Consider the following 27760-nt stretch of genomic DNA (forward strand, 5'->3'; position numbering starts at 1 on the left):
TAATTAATACTATGGCTTCAAAGTTAGAGAAATATTTCTACAATACACAGGATTACTGTAGAACCAAAGTCTCTTTCACCTGAAAAATTTCAGATTAGAATCCTATTTCAGACGTGCTTTCAGTTGAAAGAGCCTGTGTGGTTCTTCATCAAGACCACATAAAATTTACCCATCACATGCCAAATCTTTTACAGAAATCTCAATAAAATTATATTTCCAGTAGGTTCCCAGCAGTGCTAGAAAAGAGCCTTTGTCATTTACTGTCCCTTCAGAAGCCCCAACCATGCTAAGCCTTCCCTGATGATAGCCCTCAGCATCACTGCAGAGCATCCTTTCTCTGTCCCACAGCCTTTCTTCTGAGGCCATCAATTTTTTTTTTCTCCTTTTTTTTCTCTTTAAAATGCTAAAAAAAAAAAAAGATTTTTTCTACCTTTTGAATTCACTTACATTCTACTCAGGAAAATATAATAATAAATCAAATCTACTGACAATCTTTGTTTTTACTCCTCTAAAAAAAAATTAACTGAACAACTGAAAATAAATCTGAACTCGATTGCTCAGTGTCCATCCACAGCTCTTCCTTTTTTGCTTCCACAAAATATGAAACTGTGTCTTTCTTTTTTTTTAATGTTTTGCATTGCTTGACAGGTTAAGGTCCGATGTTGTACATACCACAGGACCGAAAGAAAAACTATTAAAAATATACACGCAAAATATCACCAATTGTTCTTAAAATTCTTCAGAATAGTACTTCTCTAAGTCTTTAGGCAAATCAATAATCATAAGCCCTTAAAATATTGTTTGCTGTAATACCTTCATACCATTACATTATACTTTAACTAAAACAACAGTGCCTACTGAAAACACTGTTTTATGAATGCGATACAAACTACTCATCCTGATTTTCTGATTACAGTTGGACAACCTTTGTTTAAAAGATCTTCCACAAATTTTGTTTTAAACTTCACTGAAGTGACAGGTTATGTGTTGCCACTAAGCTGCAATGGTGGCACCAAAGCAGTTGCTTATTCATTTTTAAAGAAAGACTTTAAAAGTCATTACTATTTTGTAATCCTTTGGCAACAGCTAACTCTACAGAACAGGCTAGCTCTAAGGATGACCCTTTTTCTGACTACAAAATCAGTATGAACGCCAACAACAGAAACACAACATAGAGCTAAACCAAAAGATATGAGATTTTACAATGCTTGAGTCTAAATCTGCCACCCTTTGCCTGGAGTCACAATTTCAAAACACTGACGTGAACGCAAAATGATTTACCCCCGAATTGCCTGGGAATTTCTCATGAGCTGGACAGTTCAGGTTAAAAGGTCCCCCCAGCAGTCATTGTAGTCGTATATGAAATTACTTTTTTGCAGACCACACAGGTTCCACTGTTGTTTACTGAGAAAATCAGGCATAATTCAACTACGAAGAAATCTATTTTCCCCTCCCATAAATTTAACCATGAAGCATGTGCTTGGTTTGAAGGACAAGAGTATTTTTAAAAGCATCAAGATCACCTCAAATATTTAAATTTTTCAACTATCTAGTATCTCGTTGAGTCAGGTACAAATCAGACAAATATACAGAACGCAATCAGAAATGAAAGATAACAGGAAAAGTATGCAGTCTTCAAAGCTTCTACTGGTACATTTGCTTATACTCATACATGCATACCTTCTTTGTACATTTTTTAAAACAACTTAATTATAGGTAAGTTGGGGGTTTAAAGGTTCTAACTTTTGAACAATTTTTTCCTTTTAGCTAAAAATAAGCAAGCATACTTTATGAATATTACACTTCCGTACAAATTCATTTAATTGATAACAACATGGGACATAAATCTAACCATTCAACAAAAAAAAAATCTTTGAACTCATTAAAGTTATATAGAAAATAAACATTTTGACAACATATATTTTGCACTCATCATTTGTTTTTTAACCAACCTTACGTGTTGGGGCAGTGAGCTAGAAACTGTTACTTAAACTGGAAATTGTGCCAGGAATCTAATTCACAACTTCTGAGTCAGCTCTCCCAGCCTCTCTGTATCTTCATGCCTCAAAGTAACATAGTATGCACTTACTCTAATTAAATACTTTTCTAGTGGCTCTGGATATCAAGGGAAAAAAAAAAAAAAAAAAAGATAAAAAGCACTTTATTTTAGCACACAGAAAGATATCTAAGACTACCTTGTATTCTTTCCTGAGGGCCACAGTTTACAAATTGCTGAAGAACAGCACCATTGCGTCGGGAAATGGCTGCAAAGTTATGACACCCATCACATGCTGATTTTTGATAGACACCCTGGTCCAAGCGATCCTAAGGAAAAAAAACACAACCACACATTGTATAAAAAAATTAAATGTTCTGCAGTATAGAAGCCCTGTCATCACTATGTGCACTGCTTACACTGTGAAAGACATCTTCAAAATGACTGTTGTTGCTGATCATGAAATAAGACAGTATCTAGGCACTAACAATCATTGTGCGATGCACAAAAAAATAAGGAGTGTTTCCTTCATGACCCACAACTGGCTTCATTCAAATTCTCCATCTGGAAGGGCAGCTTGTGACATTGTCAACACAAGAACACAGGCAATGCCAATGGTATTTTTCTGCCAGCCAGCTGGTATCCTTCTCTCAGAGACTGAGTACATATGTTCTGATGATCACACACTAGAGCAGTTTTGCAAGTAAGGAGTTACACCAAACTCCCAAGCGCAGGTCTTCTGGCTAGCAGCTAAACAAACTCCTGTCACACCTCTAGTCAGCTTTTCTTTTGCGGCACTCCCCACCCCCATATCGCCTAATTTATTCTCCTGAGCAGTTGTTCAAAAGAAAAAAAAAAATCACAGTTTCTAAAACTGGGACAGATTCAGAAAGACGTTTCTGTACTCATTATTCAGGGAAAACAGAAAACCCACACAGAAGAATATTATGGATAGTTTTCAGAATGACCTTTATAGTTTTCCCATACCCATTGTTCTGTAGGGGCACCCAATTGGCATCTATTTTTGAACTGCAGGTACATTATTCCAGTAAATCTTACAGTAAGTATATAATTCCTTTAACTACATAGTTGTATCCAAAGAAGAAGTGCATGTATCTAACTCCTACCATTTATTGGTACAACCATACAAGATGCCAACTTGCCCACTGCATTGGCAAGTGAAAACCAGCAAAGTGCCAAACCAGCGCATGAGAAAGGAGTGTGTGTTAAATCAGTTGTAATTTGCCTTTCAAGCTCTTGGATAACTTTTGTTTTTTTTCTTTTTCTTTTTTTAAGTGGCAAAATATGAACCTCAGCACAGAACACAAGCCAACATAGAGATGGCTTGCGATGAAAATATGGCTACAAATCTAGTCTCAATGCAGAGGCAGCACATGCAATATTCTCCCCTTGTTAGTGCACCACAAGCCCTTTGAAAAGGTTATTTTGAACCTTTGTACAGAAACACATCCAAACACAGCACACAATTACAGTTCTTTTCCTTACTGGAAATTCTTTATTTTATGTAAGATTCCTCATTTAGCAAAGCCCACAATTACTACTTTCTCATGAGTACTACTTGCTAAACTAAGCCTTGCAACAGTCAAGACTGTACCCAGTAGGATAAGGAGCCTTAAATTAACAACAACAAATCTGCTTTTCCAGCTCTTTGATAAATGACACAATCAATATCCCAACAACTGATCAGTAACCAGCCTATTTAGAGTATTCAGCTTATAAAACATAGCTGTCATGGAAGACCTCCATTAGTGTCCTGACCAATAAAAACAGTAATGCATTTCTAAATGTATTCTGCTTCTACCAAGCTGAGATGCACTACTTCAGAAGCTGTTTTGGTGAAAGAAAAGAATGGGCAACAACCAATTTCTGCTATGGTCTCCAGACTCAAATGGAATTACAATTGAACCTAAAGACTAACCCATAAAAATTAATTTCTGTCTAAAATGAATTTGATTCAATCAAGACCTCATCATGCATCCTTCATAGGGCATGAGTCAAGATGATTTACTTTTTTCATACATCTGGATAATATACAGAGCTATACACTTATCTATAAAAAGCAGCCTCATTTTTATTAGGTTTGTTTGGAGTGTATTGCAGTTTTTGAGCTTGTTTGATTTATTTTTTTTTTCCAAAAAATTTGACTATTGCTAAATGAAGAAAACTTGCAAAAGTGTGCTTTTTAATTATAAGAGCTATCTTATGCTACAGAAATGCACAATAAATGAAACAAGGATTTGTACATGCAGTTATATACAAAATACTGAAAAGTAAAAATGTGTTTTCCTATAAAATATTCAGAATTACAGATGAATGTTTTTCATATTTTCCTAACAAGATTGACAGAGACTCCTATGCAAAGTATTCTCCCAACAAAGAGCTTGATGTTCAGCAAGTAATATTCTTCTAAAAAGAATTCTTAATCAGTGATGGTAGTAAATCAAATACATCTCCTAGAAGGAAAATGTTAAGAGTTATTAATGGCTACAAGGCTCTGGGCCTTCCCCTACTATATTCTATGCAAATACACTTAAAAATAGGATTGTTCTCAACTTTTAAAAATGTTTCAGAAATATTTATCTAATAAACAGCTTAAAATCATCTCTTGGAATTCTGTAGTGGAACTTCTACACTTGATACCACAAATCAATTAGTATATACTTTTAAGGAACAATTATCAAAACTCTTAAAATGTTTACTCAAGGATTAAAAAACTACAACTAGGATGAGCAGTTAGGGCAGTCTTATTATATATATATGTATATATATATATATACACACACACACATCTATTCATGTATAAAAAAAGATGGAGAAAGAGGACGTGTATGTGCATATATGTGAGAAAGAAAAAGAGAAGTGTAATTAAAAACACAAGAATATGGAGTGAATGAAAGTAACAAAAATGAAAAAGCAAGAGTGAAGTAAAATTCAAGTCACATTAAGGACATTGATCATGAAAACAAATAAAAACAGAAGAATTCAAACAAACTGTATCTCAACTGTCGCCTCTGAGGAAGTAACAGATAGTCAAAACTACATTAGCACATTAATTCCCTCTCATCTGTCTTAGGATCACATTTACTTTTGTTTCAAAACTTATCAGAACAGCAAACTGTTCTGTTCAAACTAAGAGGAAACTTTAGCATAGCCTCAAAAGGAACAGCAAGCTCAGGAGATGTCAACCAGAAGCACTGCGTGCTTCTAGGAAGTCAGGAGTTCATTCTGCCAGGATAAGCTCTCAGCAGCCATGAATTTGGCTATCATCTCCTCTACACAAAAATACTAAAACTAGAAAGCCATTCATCTAATAAATATATTTATTGCATCACCTCTGTTTGTGCCTCCAGTCTCCGTAGAATTACTAGCTGGATCCTGCCACGAATGTTCCCCTCCATGGACATGGAACGCCTCAGTGTCTCCATAGCCTCATGATTCGATTTGCCCAGAAGCGACTCCCCGTTTACCGCAACAAGTTGATCATTTACTCGCAAACGACCATCCTGCAATAAACAAACGATAAAAAGTATTAGGCAGAGGTGTTAACATAAGAAACAAGAGATTACATAGTACCTCATCTTCAAAAAGAAAATCTTTATGTTCATTAACTAACCAATTTCTTGTTCCACTTATTACATTTTGTGAGTAGTTCACTCCTGTGTTAATTACATGTTGCTGCTTTTCTTGCACGTGAAAATTATTTTGAAATAGCCCCTCCACCCCCGCAAAAAGGAGAACAAGAAAAGGAGTTCTTGGTTAATTAACAGGATCCACATCATGGCTGTTAGTATCTGCAGCATAATTGTGAAGCAGTACTGCAGTGTATTTGACATGCATTGTTATCCATTACAACGGCATGGTAAGAAAAAGATACTTCCAAAATTTTGTCTTACAGTCCCACTAGTCACAATTACCATGTCGCCATATGGGGTAGTGTTGCCAGTTCAGAACGGTCATTAAGAATTAAGCATCCGTATTTTAATTAGCACTGTTCATGTATTTAACATCCAAACCTGCTGCCAATGACAAAATTGCAGTTGACACATACCAAGTAGCCTATGCTTTGAAGAAAGTTGTTCTGTTTCATTGCCAAGGTTAACTGACAATTGTGGGCGTAATAAAATTGTGGACACCGCTATTCTGTGATTTAGGAGTCCTATTGGTATTGTTGGCATAATCTGAGATTTATTACTTTTCATAAAAGCACGTGCTGTGACTTTTCTCTTTAACAAGAAAATAAGGAACATTACAAGAGTTTCTTTAAAAGCTTGTGAACTTCACAATTATAAGTTGGCATCAGACCTCAAAGGAAGGGAAAGACTAAAGAGATCCACAATAGAAGGGCAGTGAAGAAAGCTTAGGAGGAGAACTTCCATAGAAAAACATTATATTGGTTAAAATGAAGCTGATTCAATCACAGACACATTATATACTCTGCATAAGGCACTCATCTGAACTGTTTACATATTTAATGCATTTGAGTAATCCAAAATATATATACTTTTCAATTTTTATTTTCTCTACCACTAAGATGTTCAATTAACTATTATGCTATTGCTGCCAAGACTCAGGCATTTGTGCTGAAGTGACTTACAGTACTTGTGAAAAAAACTAGCTTGCTTATGTGATAATTATTTATTTATTTATTTTTGGAACTCGGCATCATTAACATTACCCACAGCAGAGCATGAATAGAAAGAGGTGTCACAGAACTGAAGAAGAACAGCACAAACCAGCATCAAAAATAAACCAGGAAAAAAAAGATGGAAAGAGAACTGGAAGAAGATGAAATGAAGGAGGATGAAAAGCTTTTCCAGGAAGAGTGGAGAAATGAAGAATAGGAAACAGCAATACCATTTGGAAAGGATACAGAAAACTCTCCCACCTCTCTGTTGAATGTTTCATGCCAATATAAATTTACATACATCCAAAGTCAGTAGGTTAACCCCACCTTTTCTCTACATTCAAAATGATGCCATCACATATGCTAAAGCTTAGGGAGAGAAGAGTTAACATTATTGAACAGGAAATTTTATTACTTGCACATGTTGCAATTCCTTTGTGTTCTATCAAAATTTGCTGAAATGAATGGAGTCATTCATGGCAACAGGAGTTAGAAGAAAGGAGATTTTAGTTTTTGTGAGTTGCTTTAAGACTGTAAACTTCACAGGTCCTAATGTCCTCCTGCTAAGGTCCCATGAGCCCCTGGATTACTTTTTTCCTTTCTGTGGATAAGCACCCAAATATAAATATCTGTTAAAGCTTCGTACTAAAGTAAATACAAATGCATGTCACGACTACATTTGCTGACTATGCAGCTTTACAGAACACAGTGCATATTTTTAAATGAACCACTGTAGCCTCAGAAACCTCTGAAATAGCCTGCTGTTTTTTTTTTTAATATCTTATGAATACATTTGTATGAGACTTCATATTTATTTCTTTACATTTCAATCAGTTTTTTAAATAATTTTTAACATATTTCACTTCTTTCTATTCTGTAATATGCTCCATTTCAATGCAAAATTCAACTTTTATGATCAGAAAAAAAAAAGAAACTGTACGAAGCAGGACTGAAAGTCAGTTGAACAATGTTTTCACATATGTTCAGGTAGAAGCTATTTCATAGAGAAACTTTCTTGCTGTTTAAAGACTAAAAACCTCAGTGTTTAAACAGGTTTTCAAACAGTTTTTCACATCACTGGTGTAATGGCCTGGTTTAAAAGACTGAACAAGACAATCTGTTTGGCTCAAAACAAACTAAATGTTGCTTTAACACATTTTTTTCTTTCATCTCTGAAAGGTAGGTTTCTTTGCAGCTTCTGAGTAGAAAAATATTTGGCATTTCAGCAAAACAGCTTTCAAATGCCATCTCCAAAACTGCAATTGAGCTAACCTAATAAAGGGTGAAGTTACTGTTCCCTAGTTTATTCAGTACGTGGGGTTTGCGTAGAGACTCGCAGTAAGGAGTAAAACCTAGTACCACATGGCTACCATATTCAGAGACAAGACTTTTTGTTTTTACAGTACAGCTCAGAAACAAAGCCAGATTCCTTGTGGAGTTACGTATTTAATCAAAGCTTACCTAGTTATTTCCCTTAGTACATCAGTGACACTTATCTCAGAAGGAATTCCTTGGTAGCCTTCAATGGAATAATCCAATTCACCATCCACTGCACACAACAAGCAACGTTTACTGCAATAGCACTCAGAAGCCCCTAGAAAGTTCAAGCTATACCATGTTTGATTTGAACAAACAGGCATGTGGAAAGTATTCCATCAGTTCTAATAATGGTTCTGCTGTATTACAGCTGCGGCAGACAGCAAATACCTGATAATCACAAGTTCACCTCAAGGGAAAAGCCAATGTGTCTCAAGATGAACAAGGCTGAAATTCCCAGAAGTTGTGGGGAAAGATGATGTATTCAAACTCAGTCAAATATTTCCTCACATAACAGATTCTGCATACTTACAAATATCAACCAGCCTCTTTCTCAGAGTGGAAGTAAAACAGACACTTTAAAAATTACAAGAGGAGCTTAAAAAGGGACCCAACAAAATCAATCAGCAAAAGTAAAATTTTAATCCTGCAGAATATCATATTAAAAGATTAGCTAGGAATAATTAGGAATTTTTTACTTTATTAGGTTTAGCAGCAAAAAGGTTTGGTATTTTTTAAAAATCTTTACCTAGCATCAAAACAAACAAACTGAAAACAAAAACAAAAAAACCCCAAACATTCTTCATGAATCCTTTTACTAAGCTTTACAATGCTACTAATACAACCAAGCTAGGTTCGTGTACCAGCAATTCAAAACAACAACAAACCCACACACTAAGTTAATGGTGGCCTTTCTTCAGAATTTCTGTTCAATCTGATAAAAGTAACCATTCAGAACTGACTACATCTTACAAATAACTCTTCAGTTATTTCTCCAGTACACTGGAGAAAGGCATTTAATGTACTGAAAACCTTTATACAGCATTAGAGGGACTGAACGTTTACTTCAGCAATGAAGCAAATGTGTTCATCATCTCCTTATTACATCTTCTTCCGAGAACAAGTGTTGGCTATATGGACAAAGCTGCTCTCTCCCAACCATCTCCAGTACCACTGTATTAGTACCCAACAAAAATCACAACATCAAAAATCAGAGCACCTTTTAAGCTCTAAATGCAGATATTAATAAACAGTGAGAGAATTCTCATCATAGTAAGCATTACGATTTCCCCATGTTATACTTTCCCAAGAAAACTTCATACACTGAATTGCAAATGCACATGCCTAAATCTGTAGTACTTCATTTTGGAGACAGTTACAACGAATAGCATGGGAAGATACTCTAGACAACTACTAGCTGGAAAGAAAGGCTTTTTGTTTAAAAACTTGTTGCAAGAAAGCTTTTAAAAGAGGACAATAAGAACATATTTAAATATCTATACACAAATGTATGCACTTTTTTTTTTTAAACTTGATACAAGAAATTGCACTAATTGTTAATATCCACTGATTTTGTTTTGCTCCATATAAAGACAGGAGAAAGACAACTGTTTTCTGTTTATGTGCAACAGTAAGCCAGGTCTTACGATACTTCCCTGAGTACTTGTATTAAATACATAGGAAAGGAGGTTCTTCAAGCAGTTCTGGCTAAAACCAGAGCCCCAGCTATTCTCTCATTTGCTTTGGAGCCCACACTCATCTATCAATACACAGTTGCAGTTGGCAAAAAGTATGAGGGAGTGCAGAAACGGAGTCACAGAACCACAGCTTACTGTGGGACAAAATAACATTCCAGCCAAGGGGTCCAGTGGTACCAGGTGCACATTTAGCTAGGTGTGGGTAAGGAAATCCTGCTTTATTAGTCTGCAAGACCTCTCAAGCCAAAATTAACTGCTTTGGACTAACAGTTGGGAAAACAGAGTGTGGTAAACAGAAAGACCTCAAAATAGTTAGCTTATGCATCTCTGACATGGCAATGCTGGTTAGGAAGTATGCCCACTGATGCTCCTGGGACATGAGTTCACATGCCTTGCTAGTCAAAACAATGAATTTACTTCTGGTGCCATATACTGGCATTGCAACTGATGTGGATAATTATTCAGGGAACGTGGAGGTGGGAAAGCAAGGACAGCAGCTTCATCTTCACAGTAAAATGAGTTGTACTCTGTGGCAGACATGCATGAGTTTATGCACCTCTAATCTGCCAATCACACTTTAACTCAGTTCTGATATACACCAAGGAGATTATTTTATTCACTTGTCACTTAGCCCTGGAATTAATCACAGGCAGAGTTCTGTACCGCATGTATCAAGCTGTTGCTTTTTCAAAAGATCCTAGCTTTGAAATAACTGTGGGACTAGGACAGGTAACTAATAGGAGCCGGAAACATTCATATCATAGCAAAAGCCTTGATGATTACTATTTACCAAATGTCATAAATAGGTTATGCTGTGAACTGTCTTACTCAGGAGGCTAATGTCTGAGAACAAATTGACATAAACTGAATTAAAAGGTGTTTTTTTTGTTTTGTTTGTTGTTGTTGTTGTTGTTTTTTACAGAAAAGAGAACTGCAAGGAATTACTGATGTAATGAGAAAAAAAGTTACATTATGGATCCACAACAGCTACTATTTTTTATATAACATATAACATATATATAAAACATATAACACATATATAAAACATATAACACACATATAACACATATATAAAACATATAACACATATATAAAACATATAATACATATATATATATAAAAAACAGGTACTATGCTTTCAAATTAAGACTTTCTTAAAAGAATTCAAGAAAGATACTTTTTCCGAGTTTTATCTGGAAAAAAATTAACACACTTCCTAAAGCTTAGAAAGTAATTCAACACTTCTTAATTAAAAACATACAGTAGCTCTTGTACAACCTTAGGAGAGATTCATAATACTGTCCCATACCAATTCAAACCACCTGAGGAACAATTGGTAACTTCTGCACAGTTGATGCCAGGCTCAGGTAAACCATGCTGACCACAACAGTTTAAATATTTTATTAAATACATAATTCTTAACCTCACAGAATTGCCAGTTCATATTTTTTCGTAAATTTTATTTTAATTGTTTTATGGCTTTGCCTATATTATTTTGGGAAGACCAAAAGCAGTGTAGATTGACTGATAATTTCTCTGTCCCCAAGTCTAGCAGCACAGCAAACTTTCCCACTTCTTTCTGTGAGCTATGGGGTGTAATGGAGACAGCCTCTCCTCCCATCCACACGCCCTCAAATCTTCCTCCCCTGCCATCCCGCCAGTATCCAAATGCCCCCCACAGGGTCTGCTTCGACTGACAGTTCCCCTAGAGGAGTGGCAAAAAGTTCCTCATTCACAGAAGATTTACCAAGACAGATTTGAAACCAAACACACAACTGTCAGAAATCTAACGCAACCACAGCCTGATCTATTTACTCCATACCTTAAAAGCAGCACCTCCGTGAATAACGGATTTGATGAAAATCCCGAGGTCAGCTCCAGTCTCTCGAGATTTGTTGCCTTTTAAGCTCACACCAAGTCCAGCAGAGCCAGAATCGTTCAGAGGAATCTCAAAGGTCAGCTGCTCTGTTGTTTCTGGAGAAAGAATGCTGCAGTTTGGCTCTCCTTTCTGATGGAAAAAATAAGGAAGAAAAAATGGGTGAAAATAGGGTACTAGCTGTATATAGAGGCTCATGTAAGAAATACTTCTCTTTTCTGGAAAGTAGCCTGAAGAAATAGTGTTACTACCAACGGTGTATCTAGTAGACATTTGGTCACATGATGCAGCTTAAAATATGCTCTATTTAACAATAGCTAGGAATATGTCTAAGGAAAAGATACACTAGCTTAGTTTCACATGACCTAAAGCTGATGCTGCAGCAGGACATAAAACATTTATTTTAAACACAGCTGCATTAAAAATTTAAGCCATAAAACTCTGTCTTTACATGCAGCTCACAAACTGTAATGACAGTTGTACTGTTAAATTCCATTCCCCTCTGAAAATTGAATTACATCCTTAAAAAAATATCCCTCCCTTAAGCCTGTCTACAGAGGGAAGTTGGTATAGCAAAAGTGAGTGTGAGAATCAAAAATGCAGTAACTTATTCTGCACTAACTCCCTTTGTGCATGCATTTATTCCACATAGAGGTTTTTCTGCCCCTCTGGTAAAGGCTGATGTAAATGTTTTACCTGTATTACGTTACTGCTTACAAGATTGCAAAGTCAAGTATTCATAGCAAGGGAAGATCAGAAAGAACTTTACCCATAGACTGTACTCGGTATTTTTTTGAGTTGCATGTTGCTGGTTGTGTTTATTGTGTTGAGCTTTCTATTTTTATTTTTATTTATTTTTAAAGCAAGTTACAATCACAAGACCAAAGAAAAAGATTCTAGTCTGAAATATTGCACTTGACAGAAATAAAACTAGAGAAAGGAGACTTACTATGGTGTAAAGTGTTGAAAGAAGATGCCATCTATTAGTGTAAAAGACCTTATTACATCAAATTTTATTCCACACTTGTTTCTCCAATAACCTTAAAACAATCCAATGGCTTATTTTGTCATTTGGACATTTTCTATTATTTGTAACAGTAGCATTAAAAAAAATAAGAAAAATGGGAATGTACAAACATAAGTTGAAAAAGATTACTGAGGCGTGTTTTCAAAGGGCTTCTGCTGAGTTATCAGATAGAAGCCACAGGCAAGCATCAGCTGGGCCAATCCTTCTTTCACCTAATGAGGAAGAATAACTTCCAGGCATTAAGCTGCAGTCCATACACTATCAATGCAACTGCCAACAAAGGTGCTAGCAGTACTGATGCTTTCTCATCAGCCAAAGCAGTTCCATATTTTTTTTTCATTTAAGCAGAAACTAAAATTTTGAAGCAACAACTAATAGAAACAGAAGCCACTAGGTATACTTGTATCCATTTCAGATGCACTTTCAATGATGAGAAGCAGCCACTAGTTATATAGAAACTGCATGACCAGAGAGCAAGGACTACAAACCTCAGTCCCAATACACATCACACTCAAATTCTTCCCGGAATGTAGCTCCATGTTATTAAGTCAATATAATTTGCCCATCTGCAAAATATAAAAATGACATAGCACTGACACTGATAGCAGTCTTGATGCCAGCGCTCATGTCTACCTGTGCTACACATCTGTTTTTACTTCCCAGAAGTGGACAACTCCTTTACAGGTCTGTTGCTTTTATTCACATCCTGAACACAATCTCTGTAAACCTAAAGTTCATACTTTACTTGTATAGGCAATGCTGATCAACAATTTGGAGGTGTTCCTGCTCTTTCTTCAAAACAATCAGTGCAATGAGAGAAAAAAAGAAAGAAAAAAAATCTAACAAGTATTTTTGCATTTAACTTTCACGTGGTTTTGGAAGGAAGATTTTAGTGCCCTACCTCATTTTCCAAAATGCGTGTATACTTGTCAGAACTCTTAGGCCACAACTACAGAAACAGCACATCTTACTTTCCTGTTCCCTAGGCAAGAAGTTCCTAAATGCTGCTGTCCTCAATATGAAGACCACAGGCAGAGCAAGAAACAGAGCGGTGTGGATATTTCTGTCAGGGATTATGGCTCTGACAGAGATCAGGAAACCCACTCCTGTATGAAGGACTGTAGCCCAAGCAGAAGACACAGGTTGGAGCAGAGTAGAAGTGTGAGGAGAAAGGAACTGCATAGGGAACAATCAGTGGGGTGTGTGTCACCAAACAGCAGTTTTTCCCCTTAGAAGTTCCATGTTTCTCACTCTTCTCAACTTTTCTGGCATGGGATCCTCCACCCCTCAGACATACCTCCTCCTGTGCATGCTCTTTGTCACCATTCTCCTTCCTAAAGTTCTTTGAGAAACAGAAAATTTCATCATACAAAAACCTTAGCAAATGTAAAGTTATTTTTATCTATCACTGGAAAAAATCACTCATCTTCCATGAAGTCCTTCACAAAGTGCTTCTTGTTCAAGCACTTATAACCTCTGCTTTTCATTATTTATATTCAGTCTTATCCTAAAATCAGCAAAAGTTGAATTCAAGTAATGCTGAGCTTTGTTTAACTGTACTATCAAATATTTGTTACCCATGAGCAATGGTGAATAACTTGGCAATGTCTGCACAGGGAAGGTAACAGTAAAGGAGATGCTGATCTAAAAACGAGTAAACTCTGTCTTGATTCACTTAACATTTTCATCCCCTACTCATTCCATGGCATCTGATAGCAAATGTCTGGGTGTGCAGTCTGTGACATCTCAAGACTCTTTAGTACAAATCCAGAATAGAAAAACCTTTCTTCTTTGTGAGAAAATGTGGATGGAAAGAAAAAAACAGGAGGGGAGGAGGGGAAAAAAAGAGATGAACGGGATCAAAAACTTAATTTCATCACTTGCTCCCTAAATAGTTTCAAATTATTACCCTGATGATCTCCACTTGCTCTTGAAAATAGTGCCTTTTTAACAGTGACCAAAAAGAGCTTCATCCCTCCTTAAGTTAACAGCTCATCACTTAACTGCTTAATTTGGACAGCTGATTTCATGAGCAATAGCCCTGTTCCTACATTATGCAAGTATGAATATTAAATGCTGCTAGTGACTCACAAAGCTGAATTCCCACCGCCTCTGTTTCACTGACGTTGCTAAAACATTATCCCAAGACATCAATACTTTACTATAGAGCAACCTCCATCAGTTGAGTTATGGCCTGGTAAAGCAAATCTTTTCCAACCGACTAAGACTCAAATTCTATTAGAAACATTTCTTACCTCAAAACCATCCTAGAATTCGAATTCACTCAAACAGAACAAATGAAACAAACAATACAAATACGTTTCTGGACCAAGAAAAGCTTCCTACAGTTGAATGCTATAAATGAGTCACTCAACAATCACATCATGTATCAGCCATCACAAATGTTTCATACCTAAGCATTTCAGGAATTACATGATAATTTATCACTGACGTTATACTCCACTTTTGTGTTTTGTTAAACCCTAATATGCAATTAAGTACCACACAGCTGCTGACTCATTGCCCCTAAACTGAACTGGGGAAGAGAATTAGAAGGGCCAAAGTTGGAAAACATGTAGGTAAAAAAAAAAGACAGTCTCATAAGTTTTGAAAAAAAGCTCAGAAAAAAACAACACATCACAGCAACAAAGCCAAGAAAAAATAAAAACATATGATGCAAAACAACTGGTCACCACTATCCAAACAATGCCCAGCCTGCCCTGAGCAACTGCAGCCCCAGAGCAAACTCCCCTGCTCCTTTTTCACTTTTTATTAATGATCACCATGTTATGTAGCATGGAATATCCCTTTGGTCAGTTGGAGTCAGCTGTCCTGCTGTATCGCATCTCAAACTCTTGTGCATCCCCAGTCTGCTTGATGTTAGGATAGCTTGAGAAGCAGGAAAGGACCTGACCATGTGTAAGCAGTGCTCAGCAACTACTGTTTTCATTACAAATCCAGAACACACCATAATACAAATCAATACGAAGAAAATTAACTTTATCCCAGCAAAAAACAGTACATGTGCTACAGACAAATGTGACTAACTCAAGCTAAATGATAAAAACTCAAGTTCCAGGTTGCAAAGCAATGAAAACTCAAGATGGCCTTGAGGTGGACTGGCTTTGAAAACAGATACATTGCAGCCAGTAAAAGGGATTCAAAACTCTTAAGTATTAATAAAACATACTTAACAGTATTAAGGTAGAAGAGACTTAGAATCAGTCAGCTGTGCTCTCTTTGCCCTTTCTTGGCAGATCTTTCCTTCAGCTCAGCTAAATTTCAGTTCATCGGCTTTCAATGGTTTCCTCAGTAGCAAAATGCTCTGACATGCACATGCATTTTCCTAGTCTCCTCTGCAGCCTGGTCACATGTGTTCCTTACTGTTCCAGTCTCAGCTCTTGCTGCAAAGCTCTGTGTATTATCCAGCACTCCATAGTTTCTGAGTGCTCCCATCTGGTTAGGGATGACGAGGGTTTTCCTGTCATTCCAGCATTGTTTTACTAGCCCAGAGTGCAGCAGACAAAAGAAGAGTAAGAGGCAATTTTCCCACTTGCTGCAAAGATTCAGCCATTAAACAGACCAGAGCCAGCAATCAAACAGAAGCAAATGGTATGTTCATCACAAAGAAAACCAGGACAGGGGTGTTTTCACATACCTAGTTATCTGCATGAAACTTCAGTAAAATTGATTCTGATATTTACTGAATCACCATAGAACAGACAGAAAAGCTCAGAAGAATTTAAATGAAGGTGAGAGAATAGAGAGATAACACTGAGTTTTCTAGATTTAAGAGTAGATAACCTAATAATATGTACTAAACATTCAGCAACAGAGATGGAAAACCTTCATTTAAGAGTCTCGAGATACATTTGATTAATTGATGTTCTGCCAACAATTGTATTTAATTCTTAGAAGCATGTCTCTACCTCAGGTCTCTGATCTCTTAATTAAAAGGCTATAATAAGGGATTCTTAGAACATCTTAAAATTTTACTGGTATGTAATTAAGTGTCACCAACCAATTCCCAATATTCTAAAGCAAAGATAAAATATATTTTTAGTCTTCTCTTATTCCCACAACACACAAACTGCTCAGTCCCACTACAAACAGAACTGTAACCTCTGAAAAAAGTACTGTGCTCTGTAGTTTTTTCCTCTGTGGTTAGTCCATGTTTTTACCCATTCAATGCCGTGTCAATCCTCCAACTGCCATGGGACATCACTTTCAATTAGTCCTTTCATTTAATCCTACCACGCCTGCTCTCATTGACCACTGCACTTTTTATCTGTGGATTTATGGTAATCTAATACATATCTCTCACTGGAAAGGTTGCCTTCTTTATCCAATTGTTCTTCTGCCAAAAAAGAAGCTTAAAAAAAAAATTAGCTCCCACTTAAGCCAGGAAGGAAACAGCATTTGTTTAACACAACAAGAGACCTTTCAGTACCTGCCTGATGCCCTTGACCAACACGCTATTATGGTCTCTCAGTATGCTGGCTGCCCCTTGCCTGGCTGCTCATTTCTGATAAGAGATGCCAACTCCCTGGAGTGCCTTTCAGAGCTGAGAGCAAAAGGCAAGAGACCCAGGAGGGTTATTTTCAAAGGCTTATGAAGGAAATAAGACATTTACATGCTTTGCAATTATTTTCTGCAAAAACCTGCAAAAGCTAAAGAGCAGTATTTAAATTGTGGCACTACATAACAATTATTGGCAAAAAAGCTTGAAAAGAAGATACTGGCACTATTCTCTATGTTCTTTCCAAGAGTCTAGGGACAATTAAGAAACTGACTCAATATAAAACGTACACTGTATTTTGTCACAATCTAGTAAATTCTAGTAAACTGAAGTCATTCTTGCATGTATCCTTCTTTTAACAGATGCCTTTGTAACAGCATCTTTAAAATCTGCATCCCATATTTCAATCAGAATGGTCGCTAATGGCACACCCTGCTTAGACAAGGCAAACAAAGCAGTGCAAAACTGTATCTAGGTGAGAATTTTTTAAAATTCCAATTATTTTATAATTATTATTATTAAAATATAATCACATTTATATAATATTATATTGTATATTAACAATATAATACATGTTATGACTATATTAAATATATTACATAGAATTATTTTTATAAAAATAATATGCTTTAATTTAAAAAAAGAAATACTGAATTACTTGAGCTATTTATTCCCCTTAGGTATGTTAGGGGCCCTCACCAAAAGCCAGAAGAAATGCAAATGAAGGGATAATTCTTGTCAAGCCTTCTGTTCATTGTGCCAGGAAAGAAGGGCAAATTCCTTTTGCTCTGCCACCTCCTAAAAACTGTCATCTCTTACTATCACATGGTGGGAGCACAGTAACTACTTGACTATGCCTCAGTCTACAGCTTCCACTACTGCAGGCTACAATGAACTAGTAACCATGTTTTCAGACACACAACCAATGGAAGCTGAAAAACTTTGAGGGGCTGCATTACACAATCTTTGCACTCTGAAGACACATTTGCATAGACACAATCTACACTGATTTCTCAACTATTACAAAAGAAATAGTATCTAATACCCTTACAATAAAACACTCAAAAAAATCTTGAAAAACACCAGGACTTTATCTGTGCTATTTACAGAGTAATTCAAAGTGGAAGATGCAATGTGTGTTCAAACTTTCCTTCTCTTCATTACGCAGAACAATTCAAGGACTAAACTTCTGTGTTAATAAAATCCAGAATACATGTATCAACCTATTTTTCTCAAGAATCTCTTACTTTGACAGCAGAGAACACAACAGGGACTCGGTACTCTCTGGAATCAGTTTGTGATTATTTGATCAGTTCTGGTTTAACACCATTATAATCACTGGTTTGACCCAAAACAGGTGCAGAAGTTCTTAAGCCTACATCTAAATCCCATTTATTATTTCCTGCACATAAAAAGGCAAGAAACAATTAAAAGGAAGTAATAGAAAATAAGCTCTGAATGTTAAAAACAAAAAAGACAAAATTTCAGGCAAAGAAGTTCTCCTTCTGGCACACAAGTTCAAGGTGGTGTAAGGAATTAATTAGTGGAACACTGAAACATAAAAGTTAATCACACAGTGAGCAGAAAAACACGCTTAATTGAACTTAATTCCTTCCATCCTATACAGCATATGTGTAAAAGACTCAAAGATCAACAGCTACATTACGTAAATACTTCTTCTCCCAGCTCTTGTTTTACAAGTGCTGGCCTGTTTCTTTTCTTCCCCATTCTTCAAAGATCAGGGATTATGCCAAGAAACCATAGAAATCGTGATTACAAAAAACTGGTAAGCTGAAACTCTCAGAACAAATTACGTGCATGTAAAAATGTACACTGTGCATGTCTGAAGAACAAATGCGCCCAAATATTCTCAGTGCTCTCCTAATTGTGGCAAGTGCAATACACGGACATTTCTCTGCCTGCGTGCAGAATATGCACAGGCCTGGAGGCTCATTAAAAAAAAAAAAAAAAAGCACCAAACAGGATCTGTAAAGAGTCTCCAGGAACTGCAGAGGGCAGTGGTATGGAATGGGTTACACCAGAGCTGCTCTCATTCAGCAGCTTTGCTTGTTTTACCAATATGTGGTGGATAGAGGAATAGAAAGAAGTGACCTTGATATCATTATTAGTGGAAATGCTACTTTCAGATCACAGTTTTCCTACGGAAAAACAAGATGCAACAAATATGCATGATCAAAACACCATTCTTTCAACACACAAAACAATAGCTGCAGTTTGCAGTGCATCCTTTCTACTATGATGAGAGCTGGAAAATCCAAACCAGTTAAGACAGTTTCTCTCTGTAACATTAACCATCCTCCAGAAAACAAATCACTGTTAAACAGCTTAAAATCCAAATGCACCTTACAGAATGTGCTAATCACTGGCCACTCTGCTATAATTAAGTGAAGCAAGAGCTTCCCCTGAGTTTTGGAATCAGTTCCCTGCTCAGCTGCTACGTTGTCAACAGCTGGCATGAATTACAGGGAACATTTGGCTAACTGGATAATAAGGAGAACAGCCTGTGGTTGGTCCAAATTCTACTTCACCGATCTGCTTCAATCAAAAAAATCTCATTAGATCCTCCTGGTTTTGTTGGTTGTTTTTTTTTTTTGATGATGTTGTTTTTCTTTTTTTTCTTTCCTTTTTTTTTTTTTTTTTTGAAGTAATACTAATGCTACAAAAATTGGGTTTTCTGTTTTATTCCCTCATTATGTGCAAACAATGTAACTGTACAACTCAGATGTTGCATGACCCAGTGTAACTGAAGCTACAATTCTCTATAATTTAATAACACTGTTTGCAACACTCACTCATTCTCACACATATCACATCTTTCTCCGCTAGTGTGGTAAAGGTTTGTTACTCTGCTTTTCTGTTTGCTAGCAATTCATCAGCACAGATGACCAGAACAAAGCTCCAACCTCTGCTCCCGTGTAGCTTATGGCAGAGCAAGTATTTGTGAGACCACGCTTTCTCCAAACAATAGATTTGTTATGAGGTAAAGACAAATTGTATTACTATAGATCAACACAACCAAATGCCACCCTTCATTACTCTGTTACATTATTTGATTTGTGCCCATGCAGCCTTCAAATTCTTTCCAGAAAACAATGTAGGAACCAAGTTCAAGTGCAGCAACATGCTTGAAAGCAGTTCCGTAACGGGTCCAAGCTCCAGAGGTATCCTTACTGTGGAGAGTGAGCAGATTTACTAGGTGGTCTTTTCATGTTCTTTAAAATCAGTGACAGGGAATCTAAAGAAAATAGTTCTTCAGATTACATTCAAGTCCCCTAGAGAATTGCTCAAATCAAGAACAAGTCTGATATAAAACAATTACCCTACTATTGTCAAGCGTTAACAAAATTCTCATGTTTTTAGGTAAACTCTGCAAGCACGTTACATAGTCTGAGCATGCTGTTATATAAATGTCCTTGAAAAATATTGGATTATCCACTGCCTCTCCTTCCAAAAACAAACATTTGAAGTGCCAGATTTTTTGTCCTCTTTGATCAAAACAGCACTGTAACTTTCAAGTTCGGAGAGGATTAGTCTAATGAAATATCACAGCTAAAGTTGGAAACAAAGAAGCTGATTTTTATTTCAAAATTTTCACTAAGACCATTCTCAGATGTCTCACGAACCTAACAAGAATCATGTTAGTAACAACATCCAGTAGTTCAGTGCTATGTTAACGAACACTTCTGTCATAAGCTACCTAACAGATGTTGTCGAAAGGCTTTGTAATTCAGAAGGGCTTGTTCCATAAAATTATCTAATGTGTTTCAGTATCTCACATTTGTATTATGTTGTATTTGGTTGGGATGAAAAGAAACACAGAACAGTATTAGAACTCACATATCATCACTACTACTGCGAGAGCCATCACTTGTGCATCATTCTTTGCAGAGAAAGCAATCTAAGCAAAGGTCAAGCCAGCAGGATAAATGTGGCTACTTTCTATATCTCAATCATGCCATTCAAAAGTAAGTCACCTTTTGAAAGGCAGTTAATCCTTGCTGTAAGGGCTAGAATTTAATAGAAGGCAATGGGGAAGGTAAAAATTATAAACAGCTTTTAGATTCTTCCAGCCTACTATAACCACATACTGCTACAGTAATTTCTCAGATAATCTGAACTACAACACTATAGAAGAATAATGTCTAATGCTGAGAGAAGAGAAGAAAAAAAGAATACACACTTTTTCTAAAGTGCATTTTCCAAGTGATGTGCTTTGTAACTTAAAAGCACTTTAAAAAAAAAAACAAAACTTGATGAGTCACCTTTTCAAAAAACAATCTCAAATTTAGAAGAGATGGTAAAGGAAATCTTAAATGTAACAGCTAATTTTAGTACTCGAGTCTCAAAAATGTCCCTATGGTTTACAAAGACACTGACACCACAGCACAGGGCTTCCTAAACAGAACTTCACAATGACCAACTTATTTCTTTTAAGAACCACTGACAAGGAGTGCCCAACTAACATGCAATAGGGCTGAATATACTCTGCCATTATTCTCCTCAAAAATTACTCAGTTGGAACAGAAAAGGAAACCAAAAACAGTTTTGTTAAGACACTTCACAACTGCTCTATTACAAGAAAATGCAGGAACCAGGAACATAAGAGAAAAGGCTCACATGACAGAATCTGAACTCCACTCCAGCGTCTCTTCCTACCAGAGGCAGCGGACGCCTTTACCTCAACAAGGCCCATCCCATAACAAGAAAACAAAAGGAAAACTATTGGCAATGGTTTGTGAGAAAGCATACTGGATAATTTCTGTAGAAGGTTCTGCTAACAATGTAAAGGAAGATGCCTCCTTCTCCCTTTTTGCTTTTCACTTAAGAAAGGAATCAAGGCGGGTTTGTGTTCTTTTGAGATAAAACGAGACAAAAGCAGGAAATGCTCTCCTCCTTCCTTTATCCCAACAACTTCTTAATGAAAGGTCAAGTATAGTCATCAATCATGATAAGGAAGAGGGACCAAAGAGATGACCTTCTTTGAGGAGGAAACAAGTACATATCAGATAGTACTTACACACTGATACAGTCCTCCTATGACCACGTGAGAAAAAAAGAGAACAGTTTCATGTCCACATTAAAAAGAAAAGTGAAAATTAAGCACTAGAGATAAGCTCTGCGATGTTTGATTTTCTTCCATTATGTCAGACAGATGCAGTCAAGCAAAAGCTCACTTCCAAAATTTGTCAGGAACACAATCGAATGCTACCCCTCACTGCTTCTGCAGTTTGGCAGTCCAGATTAGAAGATTCATCACCTGGGGTCAGCCACCATCGCTAGCTTGTTACTGATAAATTGCAGGACTCATCATGTGCACTTTAAACAGCTTTAAAGTTTGTTGCTTTTCTGAAAGAGAACAATCTGCTTTCAGTCATGCTTGACCTCACTGTTACAAAATTCATTTAACATATTCCACTGTGAATGATGCTTATGATGTAATTTCTGGGAAGAAAGTAAAACTTCTATCCGAAGTAGATAAAATCAAATATAAGTAGCTCTCCAAAGCAAGACTTCCCAGGCTAGTTTTAAAACATGGGGCTTCCTTTCAATACCACTCTTGAGGAAAAAATAAGTTTACCAGCTCTCGAGGTAGAAAGGCCTCCTCCTGACGAGCCACGATCAGACAGACAGTTTCCCCTTGCTTTGTGCTCCTCAGCATAGCTACAAGCTCTTCCTGGGTCCTGCCAGTAATGTCCCGTCCATTCACCTGCCAGACACAAAAGAAGATGCCACAACTGTATGTTTTTTGTTTTTTGTTTGTTTTTTTTTTTTTTTTTTAAATCATTTTCCCCTCATCATGGCAGGTGCCATTTGTTGACTGAGAGCAAATAATTAGCAATAGATCTATCACTGTCTCTCCCGACCCTGCAGAAGTTACTTAACCTTTTTTTCTCATTTTTACCATCTGTTAAAGCAGGTCTGTAGTACTTACCCACCTTGCAGGGGGTTTGTGAGGCTTAATTAGTTTCTAAAGCACTTTGAAGATGAAAAGTACAAAAACAAGACCTAAGTATTATTAAAACTGTTTACCTTAAGAGCTTTTTGAGGTTACTAAGTAGAAATAACCCATTAGATAATGAAATTGTAAGTCACAATCTATCTGAAAATTTTAAAAAGTCCAATTTGAGCAAAATTGCTTTAAAATGAGCACTTAACCACCACAATATTAATCAGATTTTAGACATGTCTGAAGAGGCAGTACATGCTTTTTTTCTAAACTGATGTATTTACCTGCTTGAAGAACCTGTGAGTTAGATTTCCCTTATTCTACTGTTCCAGGGACCCCTGTACACATCAGCTTTTTCTAAATTGTAGTGTAAAAAACTTACTGACAAATAGGACAAAAGCCTAGATACATTTTATCAAGGTCAAGAATTTCAATCCCGTACACCAGTAAAATGTACAGGAAATACAGCATGTCTGTTAAAACCAGAGAATCATAGAATTCATAGAATCTCAGAACCATAGAAAACCAGAGATCAAGATTCATCAACGCAAGTAAAATGAACATTTATCCTAACCTCCAGGATCCTGTCGCCTGACTGCAAACGCCCATCTTTTACTGCTGCACCTTTTGGTAAAATATTCTTCACAAAAATAGGACCAGGACCGTGCACTGAAGAGTCCCTGGTAACCACAGTGAAACCAAGTCCTTCAGGACCTAGGAGGTCAGACAAAGACTTATTCCCAGCATAAGTTATAACAACCAAATGATGATCATGAAAATAAGTAATCAATGTCAGTAACGTATCACAAGCGCTCATTTGACTTTGCTCTTAAAAAAGCAAAAGTAAACAAAAAGCTGTAAACATGAACCTATTTTCTGCAGTCTGGAGTAGAATTGTATTAATATCAGAACATACATGCTTAAAATCCTCTGGCAACAACTACAGACGGAAATGCTTTTGGATAACCCACAATAACACAAGACAAACCAGAACTCTCATTTTAAAGAGCACACCTTTTCTGTAAGTGGTTTTATCATCACCTTGCACATTAATGTCAATAGTCATTCCAATAATTCAGAGCAATCAGAATTTCTTACTTATAAGCATAAATGTAATTTAGCAGGGCTTTACTGAAAGTTAGTGAAAAAACAGAAAATGTCACATGATTTGCATGTGAAAGCTGCTGACTGTATGCTGTTAAGAAAAGACAAGTGTTTTAAAGCTGCCTCTAGTGAAGGCACTTTGTACTTGGAAATAAACAACCTCAAGTGTTAATAGATAACTGTTTCAATAAATAATTATGTTGCAAAATCTATATTAAGAATTATTGAGTAAAGGTCACTGAAATCACCCAAGAATAGCGAGGTCCATAAAGATCTTTCTTTCAGTGAGAGCATTTGCTACCTATGTAGACTAGCTTTCAGATATGTCAGTATCACATTCCTATCATTTCTAAAAATACATATTATAATTCCAAAATCAAAAACATTGCATCTGAAACGGTAAAAATTCTGAAGTAGGTTTCATAAACATAAAGCTAAAAAGTTCAGAAGGAAACATGAGTTATTTAAGTTAAAAAAAATAGCAAAAATTAAGAAATGACAGCTTGATTACATTCATTATGTGTTAAAAGAATAAAGTTACAGTTTTTAAAAAGGTCACTTCTAGCATCAAATTTAACTCCCAGACAAATCAGAGACAGAAATTAAACAGAAAATGTAAATGCTAATTGGGATCTGCTTAAGCACACTTTACTGGATTGCATAAACCTGCTGTTCCATGCAAAGACAGACATCTGCATGGAGTAGCAATTAAGAACATGCACACAAAAACCGGGATACTGATAGCAAGAAAAATACAGATAAAAAGATACAGTTTGCAGAAAATAAAAAGGAGAAAGACTAAATTTACGATCAACATAAAACAGAGCAGAGTATTTTGTAAATGTATTTTACAAATATCCTAAGTACTGGTCTATTAGCAGATATGAATAAAAAGTAATGAATATCGGTAGCAGAATGTTCAAACGCCTGTATTGGGAAAAGGCTGAACTACTTTTTCATGTCACATGATGTTAATCAAACACCTTCCACATAACCTGAGATGGGTTAAGACCAGTGAGTTGAGATAATGCTTCTAAAACTTATAGGAAAGCTGACCATTGAGAACATTACTGCTAACATTCTTCTACCTTTTGGAAGTTTTGGAACTTTTAAACCAAAAATAACTTGCTTGTACATTCAACGTCACTAGTTCAGTTAAAAGCTGAATGCTACAGAAAAAAAAAAAAAATCTCCAAAGATTTACCTTTTTTCAGGTCTATCTTTATTTTCTTTGCATTTTTTTTATTGCCAAAGCCCATAAGGGGAGACAATGAGGGTGAAGATGGTTTTCTACCCAGACGTGGGAGGTTGGGGCTCTTAGCTTGTAGTGTTGCCTGAACACCAGCATCCAAGCTGCCTGCTCCAGAAAGATTAATTGTTTTAAGAGTAGGCTTCGGATGAACAGGAGGTGGAATCTTTGTTTTTGGAACTTCTTCATCGTTATGCAGAAAACAAAGAGGAGCAATAGCAGACTTCTCGTATTGTTCTCGATTATAAGGAGGAAGGACTTCCAAAATGACACTTTGAAATTTCATTGCCTGGCGGAAGATGTCCTGAGCCCTTTAAAAGAAAGACACGAAAATTCACATAGCAAACCAGAAAATATAGGCAATGTTTGAAGTTGTTTACAGAGAAAAAGACAAAAACGTATCTTAAATGTGAGCAAATAACATTAGTTTCACATCTGCACGATGTCTTTTCTAAAAAGTAAGCATGAAATAAGACTTGCATACCATAACATTTCCTTAAATTTCAAGTAGGCATATCACACCACATAGGATCCCTATGGTGCTAAAAACACATCAGAGTATAAAGTTATACAATTCTTCATGCAGAACATCAGGTAGTGAAGTTCTGATGGCAGAAACTCATCAAAAGTTTGCTATATGCTTGATGGCCCACAGCCCCAAAGGTCACTTTGCACTGGTGAATACATCTACCCTAATGAAGCTCAAGACTCCAGTTATTCTACTAGAGCATAACTGCCCCTCAACTTCCTCCATCATCTGCTAACTCAATAGCAATTAAAAAAAAAAAAAAAGGAGTATGGAAAGCATGGACATGTTCAGAAGAAACATGGTGACTATAAATGGTGCAATAAGAAAAATGGTGGCATGTGACACACAAATATCTGAAGAAACATGATGACTGCTCAAGGGGTAATCGTTTGTGCATTTCTACGTAAATGAGTAAGTAGATGCCACTCACACTTTTCAAGCAGTAACTTCTTGTAAATGTGGATACTTGGACTTAATCAATGGCTTTATAGGTGTGCAGAAGTATAGGACCGGAAACTGTGTTAGAGTATTTCATAAAACTGCTCCTCTTGACCTGATGTATGGTAACAATATAATGTTTGGACTACTCATTCATTGCAAGGCAATTAAGACACAGCTTGGCCAAAACAACTGCTCATACAGTCTTCCCTGGATTTTGAAAACCCATAGACTCCGTCACCTAAGATATTCTATGAACTTGGATTCTGAAGGAACAACGGAGACTTATTTCTATGTTTTCCTTTCCCATTTTCTAAGAGTTTATTGAAGCGAACTGAAAGTCCTTCCACACTGCAGAAGACAACTCAAATGCAAATATAAATAGTAGCTGAAGCATGTTCTGGGAAAGAAAAAAGCTGTTTTGAGGGGATTTTGTTTTTGGCAACAGGAAGACATAGAAGTCATAGTGAAATCTCCAAGAAAACAATCAATAGATAGAAAATAGAGAAAATAGAGAAAATAGATAGAAAAGCCTTGACTACACTGAATGTACATGCAGAAGTTGTCAGAATAACTGTATTCACTGACAGGAGACAATACCAGAAGAGAAACATAAAGCATGGAGAAGAAAGGTAGCAGGAAGAGTGTTGTGGGAAGGTATTCTATCAGATTCACTCTTGAGGGTTAGATTTCAATAAAACTGTAACTGCACTACCCCAGTGTGTCTGCAGGGATTACAGGTTTCCAAGAACAAACCTTAGCCTAATCTTAAAAATAAGTGCATGCTCACATCACAAGGATGTGAAGTCTTTAACTGGGTTTCTGTTGGTCCTCATCTTCATCCTTGCAAGTATCTGCTTGGCCACATTGTTGGAAAGCAATTTAATAATTCAGTTTCAGTGGATGAATATTTTAAATATATGAAAGAGAAAATGTAAGATGTCCTACAAGCAAAAAATAGTGGAAATAACACAAGCCATCCTTTGGGAAAGCCTAAACACAGTCTTCAGGGGCAAAATAACAAGCTGCACTTCAAAGAGAAAGAATAATGGATGGATAAATTTACATTTCTGGAGACCCCAAACACACACTTTAAAGAAATAAGGGAGTCAATTAGAAGAGGTGCTAGAAACTCTGCAACACAACAGAATGCAATTGAATAGATTAACAGCAAATGAAAAAGCAGACCAGTAGTTCTAATACACAAAAATATTATAAACATGGGAATACAGAAAGTAGGTTGTTGCTATTATGGCTGTAGAAGAAGCAATCATCAGCAGTAATACTATAAAGCCACTGCTGAAAATGGAAGGAGACAGTACGTAACAAACTCCATTGAAGGTTAAAAGAGCTTTTACAAAGATTATGAAAAACTGACAGATTGAAAGTAGCAAA

General features: G+C 36.4%; 1 protein-coding gene across 5 annotated transcripts in view; it reads right to left on the reverse strand.

Annotated features, from left to right (window-relative positions):
- PARD3B (par-3 family cell polarity regulator beta) overlaps positions 1-27760 on the reverse strand; it is a 369189-nt gene that overhangs the window by 183066 nt on the left and 158363 nt on the right. For all 5 annotated transcript variants that reach the window (XM_085228738.1, XM_085228737.1, XM_085228736.1 and 2 more), the window contains exons 8-13: positions 25354-25709; positions 23620-23759; positions 22677-22805; positions 11478-11663; positions 5350-5520; positions 2196-2325 (exon numbers count right to left, since the gene is read on the reverse strand). In XM_085228738.1, coding sequence (XP_085084864.1) covers positions 2196-2325; positions 5350-5520; positions 11478-11663; positions 22677-22805; positions 23620-23759; positions 25354-25709 — 1112 coding nt within the window. The remainder of the gene's footprint in view (positions 1-2195; positions 2326-5349; positions 5521-11477; positions 11664-22676; positions 22806-23619; positions 23760-25353; positions 25710-27760) is intronic.

The sequence above is a fragment of the Meleagris gallopavo genome, chromosome 7 (genome assembly GCF_905368555.1).
Source record: "Meleagris gallopavo chromosome 7, MGAL_WU_HG_1.1, whole genome shotgun sequence".
In the NCBI taxonomy this organism is placed as follows: Eukaryota; Metazoa; Chordata; class Aves; order Galliformes; family Phasianidae; genus Meleagris; species Meleagris gallopavo.